We start from the raw sequence: 26,838 nt of genomic DNA, 5'->3' as shown, positions 1-26,838 counted from the left end.
AATGTAACACACTATACACCCACCCACCACAGACGTCATGGTGTCACATGACGCTGCCAATAAAAGAGGCTGAGCGCACGTGCTCAGGACCTTTCCTACCACTCATTCCTGGTGTCCGTGTCCATCCTTGCTGCGCCTAACATGAGGGCCCAGGGCCCATACTTTCAATCATTACAATGGCGACGAGGTCGGTAGTGAAACCCATGCGTGCAACTACCCTACACTGAGGAAAAGGGGGAGAGAGTGCCCGCCTGAAGAGCACCCCCTGCAGCAAGGCACAGCGAGCCAAGAAGCCGGTGAGCATCGTCGGAGCCAGCAGCCACCAAAAGGCCTACAGCAAGCCGATGGTAGCCTCCCGCGTCAGCCGCCACCAACATGTGCCACCGGGAATGAGCGGACCGCTCAGAGCCACCGGAGACGGCCGCAAAGCAAAAACCCCACCAGAGAGGAGCACGGGCCGAGCGGAGTCCACCCGCCGCGACAGCGACGCAGCATCTGGCCCGCCGGCCGAAGGTGAGCCCCAGGGGCGAAGCGCTAATAAATAAACTGTGCCAGTAAATAAGCAGTGCCAGCGGAGCCTACCCGCGGCCTGCCCGAGTCATCCCTTGCCCCCGCCGCGCATGTAACGGAAGCGGCGGGGCCCAGAGCAAGCCACGGCGTGAAGGGAAGGCGGCCGGACCCGAAGTTTAACAATACCAACGAGGGGGAGGGAGCGGAGTAGCTAACCGCCCCCCAGCCCCCCCTCGCGACGTGGTCCGGGCCAGCGGAGCCCACCCGCGACCGGTTGGCGGCACCTCCACTGAAGGAAGACTCAGCAGCGCCAGCGGAGCCCACCCGCGACCTGCCGGCGGCACCCCCAGCAAAGAAGAGACTAAGCAGCGCCAGCGGAGCCCACCCGCGGCCCGCCGGTAGCGCCCAGTGAAGGACGGTCACTGCAGAGCCAGCGGAGCCCACCCGCGGCCTGCGAGAAGCAAGGCAGGTCTCCGCCGCGCAGCGTGTGCGTGCAGAAGCTGCAGCGGCGAGAGACCGGCGAAAGTGGGGCCAGTGGACCAAGAGCTTCCTTGAACACAGAGCCGGCGGGGCCCAACCGCGGCCTGCTTCGAGCGTCCCTCGCCAGGGAGGAGTGACCGGAGTGACGCGCTCCCCCACCGAAGTGAAGCAACTTCTCCCCCGCCCGCGTGAGTACTGCCGAGGCGGCTGCGGACGGGGAGAGAGAGCGAGGGAGAAGCAAGCAGCTGCAGGCGGCCAGCGCCGCCAAGATCAGAAGGCGCCCCTCCCCCCTCCTCGTGTGCTCCGTGTGAGGAGCAGAGTGCAGGGAAGCAGGGGTGAAGTGACCGTCTGCACGCGGCCAGCGCCGCCGTCAGCAAAAGGTGCCCCCTCCTTGTGTGCTCCGGGTGAGGAGCAGAGTGCCAGCAGCGCGGTCAATCCCGCCAAAGAGTTACCAGCCCCACCGGAACACTGATCAAAAGGAAGTACCGGTGCACCAATAAAGACTGTGGAATTTGCCCCCAGCATCAAAGCTGCACAACACCAGAGGGACATAAACAGTGCTTTTACAATGTATGCCTGACTTCAGCACATTTATAATTCGGTACATTTCAGGAACACTAAAAGCCAAGGAAATCCACTCACCCATCTCAGCAGCAGCTCCAACCCCCTGTGCACTGAAGCAGTAGAGTGCACACCCGAGAAAGACAAGACAGGCTGCTCAAAAGATCCAGCAACACTGCCACCCAGTGGCCAAAAGCAATAGTGCACTAGCATCCACCAGCACTGAAACAAGCATTGTTCAACGCAAAAGAAGTTACCACCATCTAGAGGCAACAAACGGAGTAGCGCCCCAAGGGAAAGCATCTTAACGCCCGAATCCAGAAAGCGCGCTCTGCGCAGAAGACGCCCACACGCACCAGCAAGGAGTCGGTGGCTGCCACTTCTGAAGCGACGTGGGAAGAGGCGCGAATGTCTCACTCAACATCAACACCTCACCAAGCATCCAAGCAAGGACAAAACGTCTGGAAAAAACGACTGCCAAGCACTGGTGGAACGGTCAAGGAAAAACTGCCGAGATCAGAAGACGGAGAGAGCAGTGACTCCTAGTGGCCACAGGAGTTCACCGCAGCATCAACCACTCCCGCCAACGGTCCGAAGCAGCAAACAACCTGACGCCAGCCAAAGCAGCAAGTACCCGACGGTCCAAAGCAGCAAAGTACTGGACGTCAGCCAAAGCAGCAAGAAAAAGACGCCAGCCAAAGCTGCAAATACCGACGACACGCATCAAGTGTCCGAGAGCCTTGAAAAGTACGGTCGCAGATAACGCGCCACGTGGCAAGGCACAGCCCCCACGAGATGGAAGAAGGGCACAGGTAACGCCACAGTGCAGAACAGTTACCGAAGAAGACCACTAAGCGTGGCACCCCCAGAAGCTGATCCACAGAAAGATCGCGTACCAAGTATGACCCGCGACGGGTCCCCTCAAACAATACCAGAAAGTGCTAATGCACCTAGTCCGACAGGACGACCGAAGAAACCTGCCAAAACACCAGCAGGATGGGACCGCCAAACGGTCCAGGACGTTCGACCTAGTCAAGGTCCCTGAACACCATTCCACGAACGTCACCAACAAGAATCTAGAGAAGAGGGTTCGCGACACCAACTCTGGAAGCTAAGGAAGAAGGAGGAAGTGTTCCAGTCGGGGACACACCAGGATCACACATGCAGCGGGCGCGCCCTGCATGGAGGAGCCAGGTCAGGAGAGAAGATGCAAGATCGGACCGAGTGATGTCGCGAAACAGGAAGGAAGAAGAGGAGAGATCCGAGTGGCACGCTTGCCACCGTGAAAAGAAAGGAAGAAGATGTGTGGCACGTCTGCCACTGTCAAAAGAAAGGAAGAAGAGGAGAGAGCTGTGTGGCACGTCTGCCACTGCGAAAAGAAAGGAAGAAGAGGAGAGAGCTGTGTGGCACGTCTGCCACTGCGAAAAGAAAGGAAGAAGAGGAGAGAGCTGATGGCACGTCTGCCACTGTGAACAGAAAGGAAGAAAAGGAGAGATCTACGTGGCACGTTTGCCACTGTGAAAAGAAAGGATGAAAAGGAGAGACAGGTGGCAACCCTGCCACTGTTAGAGAGCAAGGAAGAATATCCACGTGGCCGTTGCCACAGTTAAGAATGGAAGGAAGTTATTCCATGTGGCCGTTGCTGTAGTGAGCGCGCTGACGCGGTACGTCACGTGGCTACGTGACGTATGGTAACATAGGGGCGCGAGGCGCGCAGTGCGGCATTAGAGCGCGAGCAGGCTGGGCGAAGGACATGCTATGCGCTCCTTGTATGTTACGACTGAATAAAGAGAGTAACGCCGATACCCGACTCCGAGAGTTATTGGGGGGGGAAGAAAAGTACATCATTACAGTGGCGACGAGGGTGGGATGACGACCCACGACCCCCACCACGCAGACTACGTGGAGAACGGTGGAACGGAGCGGAGTCGCTGAGCGAGCGAGGAAGGCCAGAGGGAACGCACAGCGACCACACCCTGACCGGGCACCACAAGGAGCGTGACGCAGCCAACAGCACGAGGAGCCGAGCACTGTGGGCGCACAGTGACCAAGAGGGCGGAGAACTGCCACACACCCGAAGCAGGAGGCCAGCCACGGTCAAGGCCCGCAGGCAACCGCACTGGCTACCCCACCTGAACAGGAAGGGGCTGAAAGGAGCAGCCCTCCACCCTTACTCAACAAGGAGGAACAAGACAGTGCACCAGGGAGCCCGAGAAGCCTGGAAAGTGCGCTGCCCACATCCAGGGGCGAAAAGATGAACACACAAGCGGGTTATGCGATAGCGCCAGTCCAGTTCCTTCCCAGACCAGGGGAGCCACTCATGAAATGGGAGGACTGGAAAGAGTACATAGATAATTTCATAGAAGTACTGGAAGATGAAAGTGAGGAGAAATTCAAACCGCCGAGAAAGAAACGCATTCTGCTGCTAAACCTAGGCCCAGAAGGCCTGAGGATCTACAAAAGCTTGGTACCTAAGAAGAGAGAGGCGGACGACGATGACATGTACGCCCACGCAATGGAAGACCTGGAGGAACACTTCAAACCCTCGGTATGTGTCTCAGTGGACAGGTTTAACTTCCAACAAAGGAAACAACTACCAGGGGAGACGGTGGAAGAGTACGTAGCGGCGTTAAGGAAACTGGCGGCCCCATGCAAGTACGCAAACTGGGAAAGTGAATTCATAAAAGACCAAGTGGTGATGCACACCACGTGCACGAACGTACAGGACAAGCTATGGGCCGCAGGAGACACCTCGCTCAAGGACGTACTAGTGATAGTCAAGAGAGACGAACTGGCGCGAAGGTGTGCAGCGGCCACGAAGAAAGAGAATGTGCCCAGCGGGGTGGTGAACAAGGTGGACAACGAAGAACCCCACAAAGATCACCAGGCGCGGAAACAGCCAGATAAGGGCCCGAACAAATGGCAAAGCAGCCCAAGCCACTCCGGCAAACCGGCCGGAAGCAATAAACGGCCTTGCTACAGATGCGGCAGTTGGACGCACGAGGCGCACGACCGGAAGTGCCCTGCACTTCGCGCCAAATGCATGTTTTGTGGAATCGTCGGCCATTATGAAAAAGTGTGCAGGAAGAAGGCCTCCAAAAACGCAGTCAAGTACGTGGACCAAGAAGCGGAGGAGCCAAACGAGGCGACCGAAGAGGAGGTGGTCACTGTCCTCTGCATCTACGACGAAATCTTGAGCGTGAACGACCAAGGCCGAGGCACCGACGGAAGGAGAACGATGAAGCCGATCATGGACATGATGATAGGGGGTGTGGAAGTCCAAGTGGTGGCAGACACGGGGTCACCTTACACCATAATTCCAAGAAAAGTATGGGAGGAGAAGTTTGCTCCGCAACTGGGCCCCGAGCTGGATAAGCTGGACATACGCCCCGTCACGTATAATGGAGACCGAATCCCCATGGCCGGATGCAGGAAGCTGAACTTCGAGTTCAGGGGCAGGGCGGCCAGGTGTAAACTATACGTTTCCGAGAAAGGCCCTTCTGTCCTGGGGTGGCTCGACCAAGGAGACTTGGGGATCAAACTGGACCCAGGTGGCAAGGAGCAGATATTGATGACGGAGCCGGAAGAAGAGATGAATACGAACAGGTAGAGGAAGGAGTTCCCAACGGTCTTTGGCGGATCAGTAGGAAGGCTCGACAAATTTGCACACAAGATCATACTGAGAGAAGGAGCAGTACCGGTGGCTCACAAGGTGAGGAACATTCCATTGGCAGTGAGGGAAGACGTGAAGGAGGAGCTACGGCAGCTAGAGAAGAGAGGAATCATCGAACCGATCACCTGTGCCGAGTGGCTGGCGCCGTTGGTGGTGGTGAAGAAACCCAACGGCAAGGTCCGTCTATGCGTAGACCTGCGCGAGTTGAACAAAAACATAGTGGTAGAGAAGTTCCCCCTCCCCCGGATAGAAGAAATGCTGGCCAGCACAAGGGGCATTCAGTGGTACTCCACCATAGACTTAACATCGTCGTATCACCAGATCGCATTACACCCGGAGAGTCGCAGTTTGACGTCATTCATAACTCCCTTCGGGTGCTATCGATTCCGCCGCATGCCGTTCGGGCTAGCCTCGGCGGCTGCGGTGTTCCAAAAACTAATGCACCAGTTGTTCCAGGACGTTCGGGGAGTTCAATACTTCCAAGATGACATATTGGTGATGGGTCGCGACAGAGCCGACCACGACAAGAAACTGGACGCGCTATTGAGTATCCTGGAAAGGAAGGGCCTCACGGCAGAGTGGGCTAAGTGCCGCATAGGAATGGAAAAAGTGACGTACTTGGGCCACGAGATTAGTGCACGAGGAGTGACCCCCAAGAGGGAAAACGTGAAGGCAATCTGCGACGCACCCTCACCGGCCAACAAAGAGGAGGTCAGATCGTTCCTGGGCATGGCAGAATATTATGGGAAGTTCATAGAACATTTCGCCTCAAAGACCCATCACATGAGGTTACTAACCAGAGAGAACAGTGAATTCCGGTGGTCAGAGGAGGCCCAGCAGGAATTTGAGGGAATAAAAAAAGAAGTGGCAGGGGCGATCCCTCTAGAGGGGTTTGACCCCCAAGGAAGCACAATACTCACGACGGATGCCAGTGATAAAGGACTGGGCGCAGTCCTCCTGCAAGACCGCGGCCAGGGGAGAGTAGAAACAATATGCTTTGCGTCCCGCACCCTCAATGACACTGAAAAAAAGTACAGTGTGATCGAAAAAGAAATGTTAGTAGTGGTGTGGGCCATGTCCCGGTTTCGGCAGTTCCTGTGGGGCACCAGGTTCCGGTTGAGGACTGACCACAAGCCCTTGCTCAAGGTACTCACATCCAGTGGACACGCAGATGCAACGCCGAGGATCTCGAAAATGTCGCTCAAATTGATGGAATTCCGATATGATGTGGAGCACATCCCAGGAAATAAGAACAAGGTGGCGGACTACCTGAGCCGGGCGGCAGCGATGGAAACCAGCATAGAATGCAGTGAGGCGGCGGAAGAGTGGGTTGCACTCACCGAAGACCTAGAAATGTCCATAAGCAAGCAAGAATGGAAAGTGGCATATGAAGAGGACCCCGTCCTAGAAGAAGTAAAGGCACATATCGTACGGGGGTGGCCGGACAAAAGCAAGACAGGACGAGGCCTCGTCCCCTACTTTGAAGTGAGAGAGGAACTATCTATGGATGACCAGGGCGTATTTGTTTACAGAGGGGAGAGAGTCATACCTCCGGAAAAAATGATCGCCCGGTTAATGGACATGTTACACGAAGGCCACCTGGGTGCGGGGAAGTTGAAACTAAGAGCCAAGCAGAATTATTGGTGGCCCGGAATGGACATAAGAGCGGAAAGACATGTTAGAGAATGTCCAAGGTGCCAGGGCGCGGACAAAACACTGAAACCATTACGCCCTGCCCTGGGAAAAATAGATCCTCCACAAAATCCGTGGGAGGAACTGTCCATAGACATACTAGGCCCAGTGCTAAACGCACAAGGAATACAGAAGTACATATGCGTAATGATGGATCGCTATTCCAAATGGCCGGAATTGAAGATCGAAGAAACCATGGACACGGAAATGATAGTGAGCTTCATGGCGGAGACATTTGTGAGAGAGGGCATCCCAAAGTGTGTCCTCAGCGACAATGGGCCTCAGTTCCGGTCTGAGAAGTGGTCTCAGTTCATGCAGAGAACGGAATTGTGGCAAAACACACGTCCATATATCATCCCGCGGGAAATGGCTTGGTGGAGCGTTTCAATAGAGTGGTGATGGGCTCGATACAAGCGGCGATTTCAGACAACAAAGACTGGGAAGCAGAGATTTGGCACATGGTGTGGGCGTACCGGATAACGCCCACGAACACTGGTTATAGTCCCTTCCAGATCCTTAGAGGCCGGGAGCCCTTCACTCAGGACAACAGAATATGGAAAGAAAGAGTAATTAAGAGCGAGTGGTCACCGGCAGTGGTGCAAGCCAACCTGGAGAGAGCACAAGCGGTGTACACTAAACACTACGATGCACGGAGGAATGTAAAGGACACAGCTTTGGAAAAAGGAGAATGGGTGAGAGTAAGACTGGCCACATTGCAGAAAAAGGGGGAAAGTAAATACAGCAAGCCCCTACAAGTAGTGGAAGTCAAGGGCAGGGCGGCCTTGCTAAGCGACGGCAATGTGTGGTCGCAGGACCGCATGGCCAGGTGCAACAAAATACTCCGCTGGAGAGGCAATGGAAATGAAAGAGGAGAGAACAGCAGTGATGACCCCTGTGAGTATGGGGGAGAGGATCTAGACATTGGTGAGAGAAGGCAAGAGGATCAAGTGGCGAGTGGAGAGCAGCAGATTGAAGAGGACAGAAGTCAGAATGAGACTAGCGCGGCTGCGCTAGGGGGTGGTCAAGGAGAAGCAGCAACAACCGCCCCATCCCCGGTAAGACTGACGAGAAGGGGCAGGGCGGTGGTCCCACCAGCGAGGTTCAGAGACTATGACATGAGTCAGGACTTGTACATATAGTTGTTGGAAAAAGGGGAGATATGTAGTGAGCGCGCTGACGCGGTACGTCACGTGGCTACGTGACGTATGGTAACGTAGGGGCGCGAGGCGCGCAGTGCGGCATTAGAGCGCGAGCAGGCTGGGCGAAGGACATGCTATGCACTCCTTGTATGTTACGACTGAATAAAGAGAGTAACGCCGATACCCGACTCCGAGAGTTATTGGGGGGGGAAGAAAAGTACATCATTACAGTTGCCACAGTTGAAGAGCAGAAAAGAAGTACATCCACGTGGCCGTTGCCACAGTTAGGAGTGAAGAAGATGTCAGTGCAAAATAGGTCCCCACTGTTAGTCCGAGGCCGAACTGGTACGTAACCATCCATTTCACGGCGAGCTGCAAGAACTCCAACCGCACCCGTTACCACGGAAGCCAACAACACAAGGACTGTGAGGTAAAAGGGGCTACCCAGTCGTTTACAGACTGTTTCCATCTAGCCCCACCAACCTGTGCTAAAGCGGACAAAAGTTCCCCGAAACAGACTGAACTCCATCTGCCCATTCCCAAGCTGCGGTGGATAGAAAAGCTTGGTGGAACTGAACACTTCACTGCATCCTGAGATAAGTTAATTCCCCAAATGTGAATTATCAAGTTGAGTTTTTTCATTGATTAAAAAGGGGAGTGATGTAGTGTCTTGGTGTGTACACGTTCTAGTGTTCCTGTGTAATGTAACACACTATACACCCACCCACCACAGACGTCATGGTGTCACATGACGCTGCCAATAAAAGAGGCTGAGCGCACGTGCCCAGGACCTTTCCTACCACTCATTCCTGGTGTCCGTGTCCATCCTTGCTGCGCCTAACATGAGGGCCCAGGGCCCATACTTTCAATCATTACAATGTACAAGCAAGAAGGTGCCAAAATATGCTTATGAGGTGAAAAGAATGATTTGAAACCAGAAAACCGGAGATCAGCCCTGGCGCCCCCTCTCACCAAATGGTGTGATCGTTGGCAAATACTTTATTTTGGAATGCCTCCTTTTCCTTCGTTATCACATAGGAGAGCACCTTCCAGTTCGTAAAATTGGGGTGTCTAATCTTACAAAATAGCTGCCATGCGGGAATTTAGAAATAGAAGATGTATACTACATGTTTAGTGCGCCTGCGTTTACTACTGGATATGCGCCCATGCGAGAATAGGAGGACAGTTACAGACGGCGAGCCTCAACCGACGGAACACAGGTTGTCACTCATTAGCAATGGCTGGTCAGAGGCTGCAGCTGGGCTCGACTAACAGTGTCTGTCCTGTGAGTAGTATGAGGAACAGTCACCATTGGAGCCGTGTGAAAGAAGAGTGCCGCGATCCCTTTAAGGGGCTGGACGCATTCCACGGCCGTGACGTCACGGAGACAGCAGCAGGTAGAGCCTGGGCTCGCGGGCTGTAGGTCATGTTCTGTGTCTCGCGCTGTCCGCCTGTGTTCGTTTGAGCAGCTGGTTTGCCACTCTTGTCCCTCAAGTGACTCAGCGGCTCGCGACGGTTACTCTTCAGCCGTTGGTGGTCTTCGCTCCTCTGCGCCCCCTTTACTCCCTCTTTACCACAGTCATGGGGAAGGTGCAGCACTTCGAAATCAGCTTGAGGGAGAGTCGTGTCATTTACGGGCCTGGCGAGCCCCTCAGCGGCACAGTTACCCTGCGGCTGGGAGCGCCGCTCCAGTACCGCGGTGAGTAGAATGAGGGCGATAAGGGCTTTGGGGGTCTGGGGAAGTTCCGCACTGGGGAGTGGGGCGGTTAGGAGAGTGGCCGCAGTTAAGGGGTGTAGCACTGGAGAAGTGGTTGACCATAGACCAGAACAGAGCCCCGTGGGTCTGCGGCAACAGTACTGATTATCCCGTACTTGTCTTCTACTTTACATGCTGTGCCCTTCGTGTACTTTTTCTCTTCCATGCTTGTAATCTGCTCACCCACAATACACAGTTTTATCCCTCCAACAATTGCCAAGAGTTTACACTCCTTTATCGGGCTGCCACAAGCCTCTCACCCCCACCTCTTTTAAATGCCCAACTTGTGTCCATCCCCACCTGGCCAGACCTGCGGTCCCACCCTATCCCTCATGCTGTTGTCCAGACTTGTCCTTCTCCTACCTTACATGCTCCTATAACCAGATCCGAGTTTATTGTAGCTGTTTGTATCGCTCGCTGTTCCCTATGCCAGCCGCACCCACCCCCGCACCGTATCTCTAACCCAATTGTCTCTTGTTTCCTATAGTTTATCTCCCACACGGTCCATATTTCCGCACTCCTAGCAACGACTGTGCGGCTGCGCCCGATTAGTGATAGAAATATAATTAAAGAAGTGTAGGTGCTAATTTCCCGAGAGTACCTGTGAGCTATTGCAAAGTGTAGGCACCCCGCCCACATTACAAGTATTACATTTCAACTGAGCAGTGCAGGACTCTCACTTTAAATTTCAATAAGTGCAGATACTCTGCTTGTTGTGAGTACCAGCCCATTTAATGCACCTTGCCCGCTTCTTTCCCATGGTTTTCTCCTTTCTTTAGCGTTACCTATCCTTTATATGTTTGAACACCACGCTTCTCATGGCCCACAGTAACCACCACTTTCTTTAAGTTTCTAATCCAGTTTCGAATTGTGATGTAAAATTGAGGGTAGGCCTTTTATGTGGTTTAATAAGTACCTGCCCCGTTTTCAAACCTTGTGCCGAGCTTTTAGCTAAACAACAAATGTGCTTCTTTCCCACTAGCCGTATGCAAATAATTAGGACAGTTTTGCACTTCCCAGTAGCTCCTGCAATGTTGGGTGTAAAGTGAACTTGATAACAGACAAGGAATCATGGGAACAGTGAAACTGACTCCCATTCCAAGCATATGGTCTTTCTGCAGAACAAAGCCACATTTTGTTTAGATCTGTATGTTAGTAATCTGTCTCTGGTAACCGTATCAGTTTCCATGAAAGTACCTCTTTTTTTAGCTTTTGTGTTACCTGTGCATTTCACGTTAAGGTATAGTTTTGTAAGAGCTATTAAACATATTCGGTGTAGAGACTGACAATGAACGGCGTTTTTTTTTCTTCTGAAAAGCATCCATTTCAGTTTGCATTTCAATTGAATGGCCACCATCTCTGCTGCACCTGCCTGCTTGTGTTGAACTGTATGTACCTAGGATGGTGTATATTCTCTTGCAGTAAGTCTCTTGCATAACAAGTAAGCTGGTATCACAATATATGATATGCTTTGCTAAAAAAAACTTTGCGTTTATATTCGCACTTATAACTGATATCTGTTCGGTAACTCTCCCACCAATGTATTCCTTAACCTCTTTCCCCTATTCACTCCCCCGAACATATACCTTTATTTTTTAGTGTCGTAGCGTGTTGGCCTGTATAAGGATGTAGGTTTGTCACCTTTTGCTATAACCACCGCTCACACAATGGAATGGTGCAAAAGCAACTTCTTATGCATCCCCTTCACTGGTCTTCAAGCAACTGCCACAAAATACAGCATCCAATCCAAGGGAATGCTGAACCTAGAACATACCTGTGATAGCCTCAACGGGGAATGATTAAGTGCAAAAAACCAAACCTTTGACCATCTTATGCAACTGCATATCTCCATTTATTTGCTTTTACCAATAGCAGTTGAACTGCATATATTGCAACTAATATTGAATGTCATGTGGGCGAGTTCAGTGAAATGTAGGTGCAGCGTCAAACCGGAGGACCAGAATTAGAACCTAGTTATGGGTGGAGAGACTTCTGAATCTTTCTTGTGAGTCCAATGCTTGAGGCTTGTGGGAAATGCCTGTCTCTCCAGAATAATAACTACACCGAGGGGCGATATGGCAGTAGGGCTCGTGGAGGGCACCCGGAGAAGCAGCTGAAGGGTGGCGCCATTGGAAGACTGCTGAGGCACTGTTGAGGACTCAGGGCCTGAAACTATGACCGCTTGGAGTGCAGATATCACCCAGTTTTATTATCATGCTGCTTCATAGGCACTGTGGGGCCCCTGGGGATCCATTACACACTGCAGGACCTCTGGGGGTCCAATAGACACTGCTAAGACGCTGTGGTGAGTGGAGCAGTGGTGGGTAGCTCCCTCGTCATTATTACTTCTCCTCTGTGGCTGGGATACCTTACATGGCCTGCAGAGAGTGGCTTCACTTACAGTGTACCTACAGTGTTTGAATCAACACCTGGGCAGTGCTGCGTGCCTGACAGATGCTCACCTACTAAGCCCCTTTGGTGACTGGGAGACGCAGTGCCTCACTAAGGGAGTCCTTGAAAATGTCCTTGCTGCCTGGTTCCCCTGCACTGTTGGACCCTTTTTGAGACTGCTCCTTCACGTTTCCAGGCCGTATGTTGGACTTTGAGATACGGTTGCTCACGCTACACACCAAAGGTTCCTGGGTAGAGGCCTGCCTGCAACATATTGCAAAGACTGCGCTGAGATGCCCCGGACCCCCTTGTAAATCGGAAAAGACTGCTACTCCCCCCCCCCCCCCCCCCCCCCCCAGTAACCACACTGATGGGAAAGCCAAGAACCAAACAGGTGGGGGCCCGTCTGACTGCCCGCAATGCCTCCTTAGAGGAAGATGCCAAACAAGCTGTTAACCCCATATGCCTTCAGCTTGACAAGATACTGGCGGCCACAGCAGACTCAAAAGCCTCCCTTCAGCATGACATTGGTATAGTATCGGCTGGCCTCTGCCAGTTGCAGGCAGAATATCACTAGCTATCAGGTAGGTAGAGACCTCCATAAAGGATATCCAACCTGAGTGCTCGGCGCTCACGAGCCAGGTGACAGCTGCGGGACAGGGACCAGCTCCTGGAACGGCGAACAGAAGAAGCAGAAGAGTGCAACTGATGCAACAACATCAGAGTGGTTTGCCTATCTGAGGGAGTGGAGCATGGCGATATGGTAACTTACCCGGAGAACTGATTGAGGTCAGAAATGGCTCCGGGTTTGCTCACTTCATTTTTTTTTGCGCCGGGACAGAGATGTAATACTACAGAGGGCGCATTTGGAGAGACCCTTTGCAGTGGACAATGGCAAGGTCTCAGTGTTCCCGCACTTTATGGCAGTGGTACAGATCAAGGGGGCCTCCTTTCTGGAGGTAAAGAAAGCTCTCCCTGGTAATGGCATGCAATACTCTGATGTTCCCCTCTAAACTTCAGATTATCCTGTATGGAACTACACACACTTCTGCGAAGACCTGGAATCCGCATGGGCTTAGCTGGAAGCATACAGAGTGGGGGCTGCCCTCCTGATGGCACTTTTGGGGCAGGCGGCATCCGAGCGTATGGTGCGGAAATGCCAATGCAAGACTCTAAATGGCGAACAATCTCCCTCACAGACCGAAATGGAGGAAGTGGTGGCCCTCCAGGCAGTGGTGGACATCATGATAGTGCACAGGCCAGCCTCAGGGGCTGTGTCTCATTTGGAACACAAATCTGTGCTGTCTGATTTTATGTCCTCTCAAGACGATGACGCTGGATTCCCTGTTGTGACCACCCCAGAAAGTGGAAGAACTGCTCTGATATCCTTTATTTTGGGAGCTCTTATTGATGGATGGGTTCTTTGAGGGAGGTAAGAAGACTGGGCCAGGGAGGGGGGCTCCTGACTCACGTTTTGTGTCCTTATGAAATCCATAACTGTAATATGGGGGGGGGGGGGCATGTGATCTAGTTGCTGTGTGTTGGTCTGGCACTGCACGGTCCTCGTAAATTCACCTTGGTCAGTCCCTTACTCAAAGGCCTTTGCCGGCTGATTGGAGGAGATATTCACTTAGATTTTGTTTCTATTTACACAGTTTGGACTGCCAGTCATTGCTGTGCTGCCCTTGGACTGGGTAGTTCATGGTTGTGGGGTGTTCATACTTTTTCTTTTTTCCCCTTTTCTTATTTTTTGTTCTTCCATCTGCACAGGGATGCGCTGCTCATCTCTGGGTGGTGGTGATTATGGGGGGACGGGGATTGGGTGACAGCAATGAGCAGTTCGCAAGCAGACTCTATCCTTAATGTCCTGGAACATTAGAGAGATGGGGTTGGCCTCCAAGCGAGACAACTTTCATAGATATGAGAAGGAGAGGATGCAGGTGGCTATGCTTCAAAAGACACACCTAGCTGGGAATGAAATTGATCAGCTGCGACTTAGTTGGCTGGGGCCAACTGTAGGCTACCTCTTAATTGGCTTATGGGAGGGGAATCTTGATATTGATCCTGGCGGGGATCTCCTTTGAGCTTACCTGCTCTGTCATAGATAAGGAAGGAAGATATGTTTTTCTTGAGGGTCGACTGTTTGGGACGGAGGTAACACTGGGGAGTATTTATGCTGCAAACTAGAACCAGGCGCACTTTTTAAAATCCCTTTTGGCTTACCTTACTGTTAGTTTGTTGCTGGGTGGCTGATTCAACTGTTTATTGGATGTGCTGTTTGGTAGGGAGGGAGCATATCCTCTTCCACTGTGCGGATGATGCACTTCTCTACCTAAGGGATGGACCAGCGGGCATTGCTAAGTCAATGAAACCTCTGTGAAAGATTGAGGGGGTTTCTGGCCTCTGGGTCAATAGGGCCAAGATACTTGTGTTCCTGGTGTCCCTGGACACAGTGCAGTCACTAGGCCTCCTTCAGGATAAGACGTGATCACATTTTCTTTCTGATACTTAGGGGTCCAGACCTTCCATTCTCCGGAGGAACGCTAAGAGGGCAATTTGGGGCAGGCTCTCCGATCTCTGACGGCCAGCATCCCCTTCTGGTGCTCCGTAAACTGTCCATTATGGGCCGGATCTCGGAATCTAAGATGGTCATGCTCCGAAAGATCCTTGGTTTCTTTACTAAGCTACCAATGAGAGTACCGGTCTTGTGGTTTAAACAAATAGACACACTACTATGTGATCTGAGTTGGGACAGGGGCTGTCGTGTGACCCTGGCAATGCTCTGGCACTTCCTGAAGAGGGAGACTTGGGTGCCCCCAATTTTGAATTCTATATTCTGGCCTCTCAACTTCACTGGATCAAAATGTGACTTGATGGTGCTAATTGGGACCAGCTTGGAGAGGCAGGACTGTCGGGCTACATGGGAACCCTGCTGGCAAAACTGCTTTGCCCTGCAGTGGTGGTCCTGCGTCTGTGGTGTTGCCATCTGCAGTACTGCAGTGTTGGCGATGATGTGTCCTGAGAACTGTGGATTCCTTTGTATGCACCATTGCTGCCATCAGTGAGATTCCCTGAAAGTGAACCCCTCTCCTGTTTCACTGCTGGTCATTTGTCAGCCTGTAGTGTAGTTCCTATATTCCCAGTAGGCTCTGCGCATTGGAATAATATATACTGTAGTTTAGACGTAGGACTGAAGTCGACTAGGTCTCTACCGAATATATTAAACTTAATAGTGAGTGCCAGCTAGCTCAGAGGTCACTAGAAACTTTCTCGAATAAACAAGAAGGGATTAGTTTCTGACAACCGCATAAAAATGACAACTTTGTTTCCCAAGAATAAGAAATCAATCTCTAGAGTCGCGGAAACAATAGATAGCTATTTTACTCAATCGTGCATGCTTCGTTTCACCAGAGATGCAGAGAAATAGAGACAGGCGTTTTCAATAAAAGTATTTATTGAACAGTCTTCTTTCTCAAGCATTGGAAATTAACTGCTACAATCGTAATACTGGTTATAAAGTACACTGCATATAATACAAACAGTATTATAAAGTAGTACTGTAAAAGTATGATATGGTTTCTAAGCCATACAGTGCATAAAATGTATAAAGTACATACAGTAATAAATAATGACTAAAAGTACTCAACTGGTGCTTCTAAAATACGCCTATCCCGGTGTACCTAACCTAAGTCTAGTACTAGGGAAGGAGTAAATGAGAAGTAGCCTAAGTTTAGTAGTTCTCTGCCAGGAATCTATTCCAAGAATTCTCTAAGAGGTCTATTCAGCTCCGTTGCTTGGTTTTAGAATGAAGGAGGTCTTGTATCTCTCTCTCAGGACTCGATTTCCCAGATACCCGCAAGGGTAAGCCGAAAATACTGGAGCTGTGCTGGAACTGGGGTCACCAGCTCCCCGAGGGTAGCATGGCACGAGCGGGCAGGCATCCGAAAGCTTATGTGTAAAGCAACCATACAGCACACGCAACCACTGAGACAGTAAAATGGGCACGCAATGAGTGACACCACTCCAGTTAGTTTGTATAAAAATTAGATAACTTTTATATAGAGCAGGGTCAGGGTAAACAAAAATTACAGTATCAATTACTTATTAGTTTTTCTTCAAATTACGTATGTTTCAACACTTGGCAATGGAGACTAGATAAATAGATATGCAATATAAGATAAATATGAAATATTAAATTTTTAGCAATAAATAGCCACAGGCCTGACCTTGGCCTTGCTTCTTATCAGCACCTGTAAGGAATACATCACAAAAGCAACCAAATGACATTGCATCATATTAGTTCTGTAGGCATATTACCCACTTTTCACCAAGCAAGGGTGAGTGTTTTACAGCAGAAAACATGTAAATAAATAACTGTAGGCTTCCAGTAAATGTAGCACTAAGTGGGAGGAAATCATTTCATTAAGAATAAACAACCCCTTGTGCAGGATTAACCATCTCCTTCATCAGGAATAACCATTTTAAGAATCACTCCCAGCAGGAATGAGCATTCCCTAGATTAAGGTTACCCATTTCATTAGGCATTCAAAAACAAGGCCCCCAGCATGGGTGAGCATCTCTTTAGGGTAGTAACCACTTTTCTGAGCAGGAGTAAACATTTAATAACAGGTAAACCATACATAAGGCCTAGGCTGAACAGAACTCCAGGCGAAATACGGATACTCCTTGGGTTTGGGTCTAGCACTCGCTAATACTCTTCATCAGGGAACGGTAGGCTTTCCAATACAGCCCCTAATCAGGGGTTACCCTTTTATGAATTGAGGCCTAAAAACTATGGGCCTTGGGACCTCTAACACAGTCCAATACCAGGGTAAACATTTACTGCATTAAAGATAAGCAGTTCAACAACACATTTCCTTGGGGTAGAGTAAAGGGAGTAATTCACCAATGCAGCACATTCCATAAAGGCATTAATTGGACTTACTCAGCAGAGACAGACATTCCATTCAGTAACTACCCCTTCATTATAGCCCAATAGGCATTTAGACCACCTTTCTTTCAGCAGGTTAAATACGTGTAGGCCTAAATCAGCCTGGAACCTTACCCCAGGCAGGCAGTGAGTATTTTATCCCCTAACCCAGGCGTAGAAGTGCCTCATTGAGGCATCTGACCCCCTGCTTGTATGTCACAACAACAGGAATCAGGCTACCTGCTTGGGGGCAGGCCAACAGAACAACCCCCTACCAGAGGGTTAACTCTGTTCCCAAGCAGTCACCAAATGCTTACTTCGGGCTCCTGCCCAGTCCAGGGAACTTCTTTCATACAACTGGGGGCCTACGGGCACCAATGGCAGATTCCCGAGGGGAGGGGCGGTCGCGGGGCTTCCTTTCTGCACCTAGGAGGCCCCACGTGCCCTCCGGTAGGCCGCCCTCCTCCTCCGGGGATTACCTGTCTGTCTTCAGCCCGCTCGGGGCCAGGGCGTCGTCTAGGAGATGGCTCCGACTTCTTCGTGAGCCCTCCGGTGTGTATGTAGGCCGGTCAGGACCGGGGGAAGTTGCGCCGGCAGGTGGGGGCTCTCCTACGTTGTGGAGGCCCCGGCACTCTTGGACGACAGGGTCCCGAGCCTCTAAACCCTCCCTGGGCCCAGGACTAATCAGGAGGAAGGCACGTGGGGGGCTTGACCCCTGCAGCCAATTGCATAGCGATCTGCGGGGGCTGAGGCAGAAAACCAATGAGGACGTGGGTGCTCCCGCAGCCGCCAATGGCAGCGCGGCCTGCGGGGGCACGACGCCGGCGGCCAATCAAAGTGTGGCGGGGGCAGAGTCACTTCCGACGCCCCAGTAACGTGAGGCCGACAGGCTGGCTTCGTCGGGCCTACCACGGTCTGAGGTAATTTCACGGCGGCCCTCTCCAGGCACTGAGGGCCGCCGAGGGGGGCAATGAAAGCGGCACCGGGGCCACCGAGAGAGCGCCGCGTCAGCAAGCACAAGGCCCCGAGAGCCCCCCCGGGCTGCGGCGGTGATCTCTTCCTACAGCGATGCGGTGGCGGCCCTCTCCTGGCACCGAGGGACGCTGTTGGGGGCAGAAGACGATGCAGAGGCTCCTGCGATACAGCGGCACAGCAGGCAGCGCCTTTGGGGACACCGCGCTTCAGAGCTTCCAGGCCAGGGCACAAGACGGAGCAGCGCTCGGTCACTTCAGAGCCTCGAAGGCACAGCAGGTGAGTGCTTAACACTTATAGTGCCTCGGGGATACTGCTGCCAGCGCTTCTCACAGGTGCGTAGTAGATATGCGCTTGAGGCACAATTACAGCGCTGGTAGATATAGCGCTTGGGGATAGTCTACCATAATAGCGCTTCTGAGAGGGAGGCACAGGGGGAATCTCAGCACTCTGCAGGCACAGCACTTCTCGAGGCAGCAACCTCTTCCAGCACCTCAGCGCTCCTCACAGGGACAGCAGGAGAGCGCTGGGTTGTTTATTTAAGTTGGAATCAGATCAGCGGGGCCAAAAGGACAGGTCACACAACAGTGGCAAACCAGCAAAAGGGGTCCCAGGTGGCGTCTGGGAGCGTGGGGAGCGACACAGCGCCAATACCTGGTTGTCTTCTCAATAGTCCTGTGGTGATTTGGTTCCTCCTCGGCGCTTTGTTTCTTGAGCCCTTGTAAATAGCAGTCTCTGGGTTCCTTGAAGGGGGGGGAGGGTTGGAGTTGATGGCTGGTATGAAATCTCCTCAGCCAGTCTCTTCAAGTAGCCCCTGGGTTCCCCCTTCCGCCGGGCCAGATCAGGGGGCAAGTTCAGGATCCCTCAACACTTGCTAGGCAGCACCTAGGCCCTGTCTCTACCAGTGTCATAGGTCCCTGTCTAGGCCAGACTGCCTAAAACTCCTGCGTAGGTTCTTCCCCAGGTCTGTGCTCCCTCAGTCTGACAGGAAAGTTTCCCTCCCTTTCCTTATATAGTGCCAGTTGACAGTTGGTAGTGGCAGTTGGTGTCACCTCACCTGTTCCAGAAGGTTCTAGGAGGTTCCAGGAGGTTCCACCATTCTGGCTATGGGCAGGCTGGCAGGCTAGTATGGATACATTGTTTGAGGGTTCTAGCCAGCTCCTGGCCACTAGAATGCGCCCACAAAGACCGCACTGCAGTAGCAGGGGTCAGTGGCAGCCATGTTAGGGGAAGAAAGCACCTGCACCTTAACATTAGTTTAACATTACTCAGGGCTTTCTCCATTACACAAGGCCTATACACTTTTGTTACAATAGGGGCCACCCTAAATTAAGGGAATAAAAAACGAAACATTTCTGGGGAAAGGGCCAAGTCCTACAAGCTGGATTTCTCAGCAAGAAAAAAAAGAGCGCCTCTCTCAGTGCGTCAGCTGGAGGGTCGGCTTCCTTCGGCACTTGCTGCTGCAAGGCGTCTGGCAAGTAGATGGTCGATCTGCTCCAAACCACCGTGTGTTTGTCTGGGCAAACCTAGGCATATTTATACTTTCAAGGTGCCGAGTTTGACGCATGTTTGGACTTAATAACGTCACTCAAAGGATAAATTCTTGGAAAATGCCAGGAGTTCTTGGAGAACTTATTATTCAGGCAGGGGGAAGTCCCTAGCTGCCGAAGGCAGGTTTTTCCAAGAAATCGTTGTTGATTCTCGGAACTTAGTAGAAGTAGCCATGCCTTATTTGGGCTGCAAGGCTTAGGCCAAATATGGTAGTGATTTCTATGCCTATATAAGGACATGATAAGGTATACCTATATAAGAGCATGAATCAGGGAAATTACAATAGGGTCCTAGATTAGTTTACAACACCCACTCCACAATCCTAAGTTCGATAAAGCTAACCTAATAAGCACTGAACATATCTAAAGATAGTGTTTACAATCCCACCCCAAAATACATAAAAATGCACTTGAAATGGTTGTACATGAGAAAAAAATTGAGTATTTATACAGTACGCATTTTAAGGAAGTGATGACTTTTTAAGCATATAGTATGATATCTAACTATGTAAACTGAATGAGTCATGAATTTACATCTATGAAAATGGCTCTTAAATACAGAAAAAAAGTCCCAAAGTTAGAATTCAATGTTTTGAAAAATTGAAGGCCGAATTTCAGAGTTCAGGGAACGCTGTTTGCATGAATCAAAAGTTATTCTCGCTGTCAGGAGAAGACATCAGATCAGCAAGGCTGGCAAAGAAATAGTCTACCACAGTAGGTGAAAGTGGAACTATTTGATCTAGCAGATCAAATGTGCACAGATGAGAAGTATTGCCGTCAGCGCCAGGTACCACATTAGCAGTGTTTATATCAGATTGTGCCTGTTGATCCTCGTATCTCACCCCCAGTTAGACTTACTGGTGAGATCTCAATGAATGCCGTCATCCGGATTGGTAGCCGTTGGGGACAACACAATAATGCATGAGTCTTTACCAGACCTAGCAAGGCGTTGACATCCGATGGCAGGATTGATGGAAGTGTAAGACAGATGTCCAACACTCATTCCTCTCCGCAACAGGCATCGTAGAACAGGTAAGATGCAATCTTGCCAGATTGGTCTGAACAAAAGAAACCAGGTTGTGTTCAGATCTCTTAAACGAGCCAAGCCAAGAATCTGTGAAATCCTCTCACGATACCTCGTGGCAAGGAGGTTCCCTTCCATGTTGGTCTGGGTATTGTTGGTTGCCGGACTTGCCATATCGGAGCAGAAGGAATAAAAATAGAATTCCTGCTACGAGTCCCAAGATGAGAGGCAGGCCGCCGAACACAGAGTGCACTAAGTTTGGAAAAATGCCGAGGACTGCTTCGAAGGGAGTTAACAGTCCCGAAAAGATAGTCTTAAATACATGTGCGATGCCACTGGTATCACATATTTAAGATTTGACTTAACATTTCTGCGAAATGTACTGGGCAGTCAGTTGATAATAATGCATGTATCTCTGCAGATGTCCTCGCAACTTGCAGAACATACGTTTCTTTAGACTAGACGAGGTCAGTGGCACAGATTTTTGCAAAAGAATGGCTGTTATTCTGCTTAAAGTATCAATTCGTATAGAAGAGATATTTAGTGAAGGCCATAATGCCGTCCCACTGTCTGTCTTGTACGTTGGATACAATACTTGCATACAACAAGTGACCATGGACGACACACTAACGAGGTAAAGTTTTCCTGGCATCATGCCACAGCAGCTGTGATCATTCAACATAACGTAACTGCCATTGGATAGCTGCCTGAAAATGGGTTCTATTAGTGTGGAGGGAGTACCGTGCAGGTGGCAAGAGAGGTTATTTGCAGAACCGTCGCAGGCTCCGTGTAAATTAATACCTTTGCACAAAAGTGTACCACTTAGTGAGTTCTTACAATTTTTACCACTAAGGAATACCTCTTTTCCCTTGTTCCAATATTTGTGTGTGTAAGGCAAAGGCCATGTTGACTTAATGTATTCTTTACCCTTCATACAGGCCCGCTGGCATATGCTGTAGACAATACTGAAATTGGAAAATAGTCACTGGTATCATGATGGTGCCGTGAATTATCCATTCAATGACAGGCTTCTCAGAAACTGTCAATGGTAATCTTTCCAGTTTTTCAATGCTCAGCACCGTATAGTCTGCTCCTCTTTGTGCCAAAGAGATTTGTTTATCTGTAAGGTTAAATACAGCAAACAATGACGTTGTGTTGATTAGACGCCATGGCACGTGGCCTGAACGAAGGTTTTGCAACATTCTGCCTAACTGCATTATAGAACGTAATTGAGACGGGCCATGCTGCAACATTAGAAAGTCCTGTTCCATTATGTCAATTGCAGATGATACAAAGCTGTCCAAAGAATATATCCTGGAGAACAGAGTTGTTAACCCATTGTCCACTACAGAGAGAGCTTTCTCTAAATTAATACAATCAATTTCTCGTATTCTTTCTGCAGTTTCCATTTGCGTTATTTTCCAAGCCTCGTTGTGCGCAGCGTATATACCGGCGTATATGAAAAGTTTTTGCCGTGGTTTGCAAGGTCCCATTAAGAAATCTCGCCAATCATTGTTTTCTTTAAGTAAAGATAAGTGTTGTTTGATTTCCGGTGGATGTCTTTAGCCACCCAAGGCATAGTTTTTCTACACTGTATGTTGTTACTATCCCTGGATGTTGTCTCTGGGAGTATCTTGGATCTTGCCTGTTCAGTTTTACCCCCTGTGTTTTGTTCAGGAATCTATCATGACAGCTATTGGTGTCTGTGGGCCAGATTAGCCATTTTTTCCAATCAGGATTAGTTCTGTTTTGTTTTTAAAATATATGGTACGTCTACCTCCTTTTCTGTGGTGTCATTACTCTCAGAAGTGGGTTTAGGTAAGGACAGTTTATTTAAATCTTTTATCTTAGCCAGGCCAAGACAAGAAGTCTGTTGAACAGTGTCGTTTAAAAACATTATTTGTTCTGGTATAACGCAGGCTCTGAACAAGGCCTCTAAACCTTGTACCTGCCAATCTTTCGTGCCCCAGACAGTTTTTGTCTCAATGTTGTCTTTCCAAAAGTCGAAACCTAATGTAGACAGCTGAGCATAAAAGTTTGCAGAATACATTTGTTTAGTATTGGTCAACATTGTTTTCATTCCGGTCTTATATATATTTTTGAAATAAAACGCTTCTGGATTTGTAACATTAAACCCTGAGAAGTACGAAAACTTTTCATGAAATGTTTTTGAGCTGCCTTTTGGTGGTGTGGGACAATGTTCCCATTGATTATATGAAAAAACATTCCTAGGACTTGCAGATTTGTGCAAATAGTGGTGACCATAATGATTAAAACAATACATTTGTTCATAATCTGATGACACTTCTAAATAGTCATGTTCAGTAAATTTTGCAGACCTTTCTAAATCTGACATCATATTATTAATAGTCTCAAAGTCCCAATCATCAGAAAATGTGCTGGGTGATACAAAGTCACTTAATGAAACCTTGAACTGGTGTGGAATCTTCAACAGCTCCACCGGGCCATAGTCATAATCAGTTCTATCCAATGCTATACCACAAGGTATGGGAACGGCTGTGATGTTCACTGACGACAGGTCTCTTTTTTTTCACAATGGGCTGATTTGTGAGGTTTTAGGACCACGTTGATTATCTTACTTGCTGTGTCCATTGTACTGTATTTTCCGTCTATCACTTGTCCCAAGCTTAAAACTAATATCAGCCAGAGCAGGAGGAACAATACACCTAAACCAATCCAAAATTCAATCCATGGTGAAACCAGATATATTTTTTCAAGTTGATGAAAGAGTTCTGTTTTTTTCTTTGAGAGTTTTATTTGCTGGCGTTTCTTCGGGTTCACTGGGATCCTCAGAAAATGTATCAAAGTTGATGAAATAGCCAGAGGCAGTTCTGTCAATTGTTGGAATTGCATCAGGATTGTTATTAATCGCTGGAGTTGCTTTTTCCTTTGTCATATTGGTATAGTCCGAGGCTACATCATTGCAGACAGATGTTTCTTGACGAACTGTTATTGGGGTCTCAAGAGGCATGAGTTCCATGGCTTTGTTACATAGTCCTTCTTTTCTTACTGCAGGTTTTTCATAGGTGATGAGTCTTTCAGTTTGAACCTCCTTGGATAGTAGCAAGATTTGGTCTTCTGCTACGTCTTGGCAGTCCACTTGGCCTACTACTTAATATTGGCCACATGTTGTGGTTTGACCAGGTCGATGGACATGACGCGGTTCTCCTTTTTACCAGCAAGGGGCGGTAGTACTACTGATCTTGTTCCTTGGATTGCTATGACAGGTACTGCTTTTCTGTAAGAAGATCCAGATTCCTTCTTCACCGCTATCTTTTCCCTGACTAGATCCCCAATCTTTGGAATCCAGACAAGTCTTGCTGGGACAGGTGGTTTTTCTTCAGTGGCTGTTGGCTTTTGTATCGTGTTACTCAGACTTCTTCTTGTTTCATTTAAGTCCTGTAAAACAGCTAAGTGATCTTAGACATCAAGGGGTTTATGTTCCACCACTGAAGTTTGAAAATCAAGGTCTTCGATTATCATTCTAGTACCAAACAGTAATTCATACGGCGTGATTCCCCCCCCAGAGAATTTCTTGGAAGATTAAGACTACGTTGGACACTTATTAAATGTTTGGCCCACCCATCACCCGAACCTAATACCTTAGCTGTTATGGATTGCTTTGTCACTTTTTTCCACTACCACATTCCTTTCAGTATGGAAGGGACTAGAATACCGCAATGCAACGCCCAAGCTGACCATAGCCTCCTTGTAAGCTCGAGAGCTAAACGCAGGACCCTGGTCAGAATGTATTGTGCCGATAAAGACTCTCAAATCCTTTATAACAGTTCTGGCGTCAGCCGAGCGCTGGGGCCATATCCAAATAAATCTTGTGCAGGAATGCACTGCGACCATGATATATTTATAGTTGCCGTCCCTTGTTAAGGGACCACAGTGGTCCAGGTAAACACACGCTAGAGGTTTATCTGAAATCAGAAGGGGCGTCTGTGCAGGACGTTTCACTGTAGAAACTTTCCTTTTTGGCAGATTTCACATTCTAGAACATAGTTTCTAGTTTGTTTCCTCATGCATGGCCACCAATATCTGTTTTAATGAAGATACTGTGGCAGAAACTTCTGTCTGTGCAGAGGCGAGCCCTTCATGTGCTGCTAAGATTAGTCCTAACCTGTGTTCCATGTTTGGGATTGCTCTGTACCCCACTCCAGGGATTTAAGCAAAAGGAACATTATTTGCATCAGTTATATATGAGTACTTTACTGGAAAGCCTTTCGGGAGTGTCTTACCACTGTCTTTGACTGAAGCAGAGACAGCTTGCATTATTTCGCAGTTTGTTTTTGACAGACTGATTGCAGCTACGGAAGCCGTTTGCACAGCTGCATTCGCAGCTTCATCAGTCAATGAATTCCCTGCAACGTGAACCCCATCACGCTGATGACTCAGTGTATGGATCACGTGAGTCTTTTGTAGTTCTTTCTGTAAAAGAACTACTTGTTCCCAAACAGAGCTATTTCAGGCTATAAAAGACAATGATAGAACAGTTAAAACCAGGAGGGCACACTATAAATGGCTGACCAACTGTGCCAAGGAAGAGTGGGTGTGTAAGAACAACAGGAGAAAGACCCATAAACCTAGTTGGGATGGGTGTGTCGTGTAAGCAAAAACAATTCCCAACAGGTATCATGTAAAGGCAATTTCAATCATGTATGCAATATGCATTACAAAGAAGGAAGAAACAAGGAGTCATTAGAATTTTTTGAAAAAGGCAGTATTATTCACCAAGAAGCAAAGGGAATGGTCTTTCACATGACAATACAGTTAAAACAGCACTGTACAGAGCAGATCATGTGACAACCCAGTGGCACTTCAGGGCTCGACAAATCCGAAAAATGGTACTAGTCCTGCAGGTCTAGTACCATGGAAAATCCCCTCGACCTGACTGCAACCCACTTGACCTCCGTCTCTGAAAACGGAGCAAAAGTGACAAGATAACAAGATTTAATGGCATCTTTATTGCTCATTCCCTTTAGGGGCAATAAAAGTGCCTTTAAATCATGTTATCTTGTCACTTTTGCTCTGTTTTCAAAGACAGAGGACAAAAGTTAGTTTGACTTCCTACTCGCCAGAAAGGGCGAGTAGGACCTAAAAATAGCTCGTCCTGATCCATTCTCCCTCGCAAATGCGAGCGGGCGAGTGGATTTGTCGAGCCCTGCACTTGGTGCAAGGTGCTATATACAATTGGTGATAGTGAAGGTGCAAGTGCTAAAGTGAACAGCGTGATCGACGCATGAACTAAAGTATTTACATCACATAATGGCTCCAAAGAAACAAGTTGTAATCACTTAAAACAAAATTATTAGTACAGGAGCACAGAACGTGATATGCGTCGTATGATTCAAGCTGTAAAGTCGACGGCGTTTCGATCCCCTTTAGTCGGGATCGTCATCAGGACAGGGTTGTCGATGGAATCAGTGAGTGATACCCAGGCAGGGAAGCGAGGGCAGTTGAAGTCCGGGCGGTCGCTTCAAAGTCGAAAGCTGATCGTTGATTGAATCTGATCAGCGGGCGGGACTTGCTGCACCTGAATGAATCAGGGCGGCAGAAGGCACTGCTGGAGCATTAACTGCTCGCAGCCCCCCACCAGAAGAACCCCTAGTGCCCCTAGAACTCAAGGAAATACTGACCTCTACAGGTACAGGGATATATTCCCTGGCTTGCGAACATAGAAAAAGAATTCATAAGGTTAGAAATGTGAGCTATGCTCTGACCCAGAGCGGTGTTGCAAAAAGCGTTCGCGCACCCAGCTCACGAACATATTCCGTGCTGATAGACTTACCGTTGCACTATGCAACTCACAAATTGGCTCTGTAACAGCCTCTTTCTTGCTGTCCAAGATTTTTATTTATTCGAGCAATTTCTTGATGACATTACCCACTTTTAGCAAAAAAATTATATGTTCAGTGGAGGCATGGGGTTCTACCACTGCAAGCTTTCACCAGCAGGTGGTCACCCGCTGCCCCCAAAAACTGGCCACCATGCAAATGTGCTCCTGAAACCGAGCTCCACGTGATGTTTTTTTTTCCGGGGTATCACAAGGCTAGGAACTAATGGCTTGTTCCTTTATGTAAAAACCTAGCTTTCCGCCAATGCATGCCGGCATTCAGAATTTTAAAAGCCGACA

At 49.3% G+C, this 26,838-nt stretch overlaps 1 protein-coding gene across 3 annotated transcripts in view; it reads left to right on the top strand.

Moving 5' to 3' along the window:
- The first annotated feature begins 9,292 nt into the window (after positions 1–9,292).
- Positions 9,293–26,838, top strand: part of ARRDC1 (arrestin domain containing 1) — a 699,997-nt gene continuing 682,451 nt past the window's right edge. Inside the window, exon 1 of one of the 3 annotated variants that reach the window (XM_086921134.1) lies at positions 9,293–9,452. In XM_086921134.1, the coding sequence (XP_086777260.1) occupies positions 9,293–9,452 (160 nt within the window). Of the gene's footprint in view, positions 9,755–26,838 lie in introns of all 3 variants that reach the window. The other 2 variants (XM_086921132.1, XM_086921133.1) reach the window with 2 other exon arrangements.

The sequence above is a fragment of the Lissotriton vulgaris genome, chromosome 5 (genome assembly GCF_964263255.1).
Source record: "Lissotriton vulgaris chromosome 5, aLisVul1.2, whole genome shotgun sequence".
Lineage (NCBI taxonomy): Eukaryota > Metazoa > Chordata > Amphibia > Caudata > Salamandridae > Lissotriton > Lissotriton vulgaris.
Note: the sequence above shows the minus strand (reverse complement) of the source record. Positions and strands in the feature narration are given on the sequence as shown.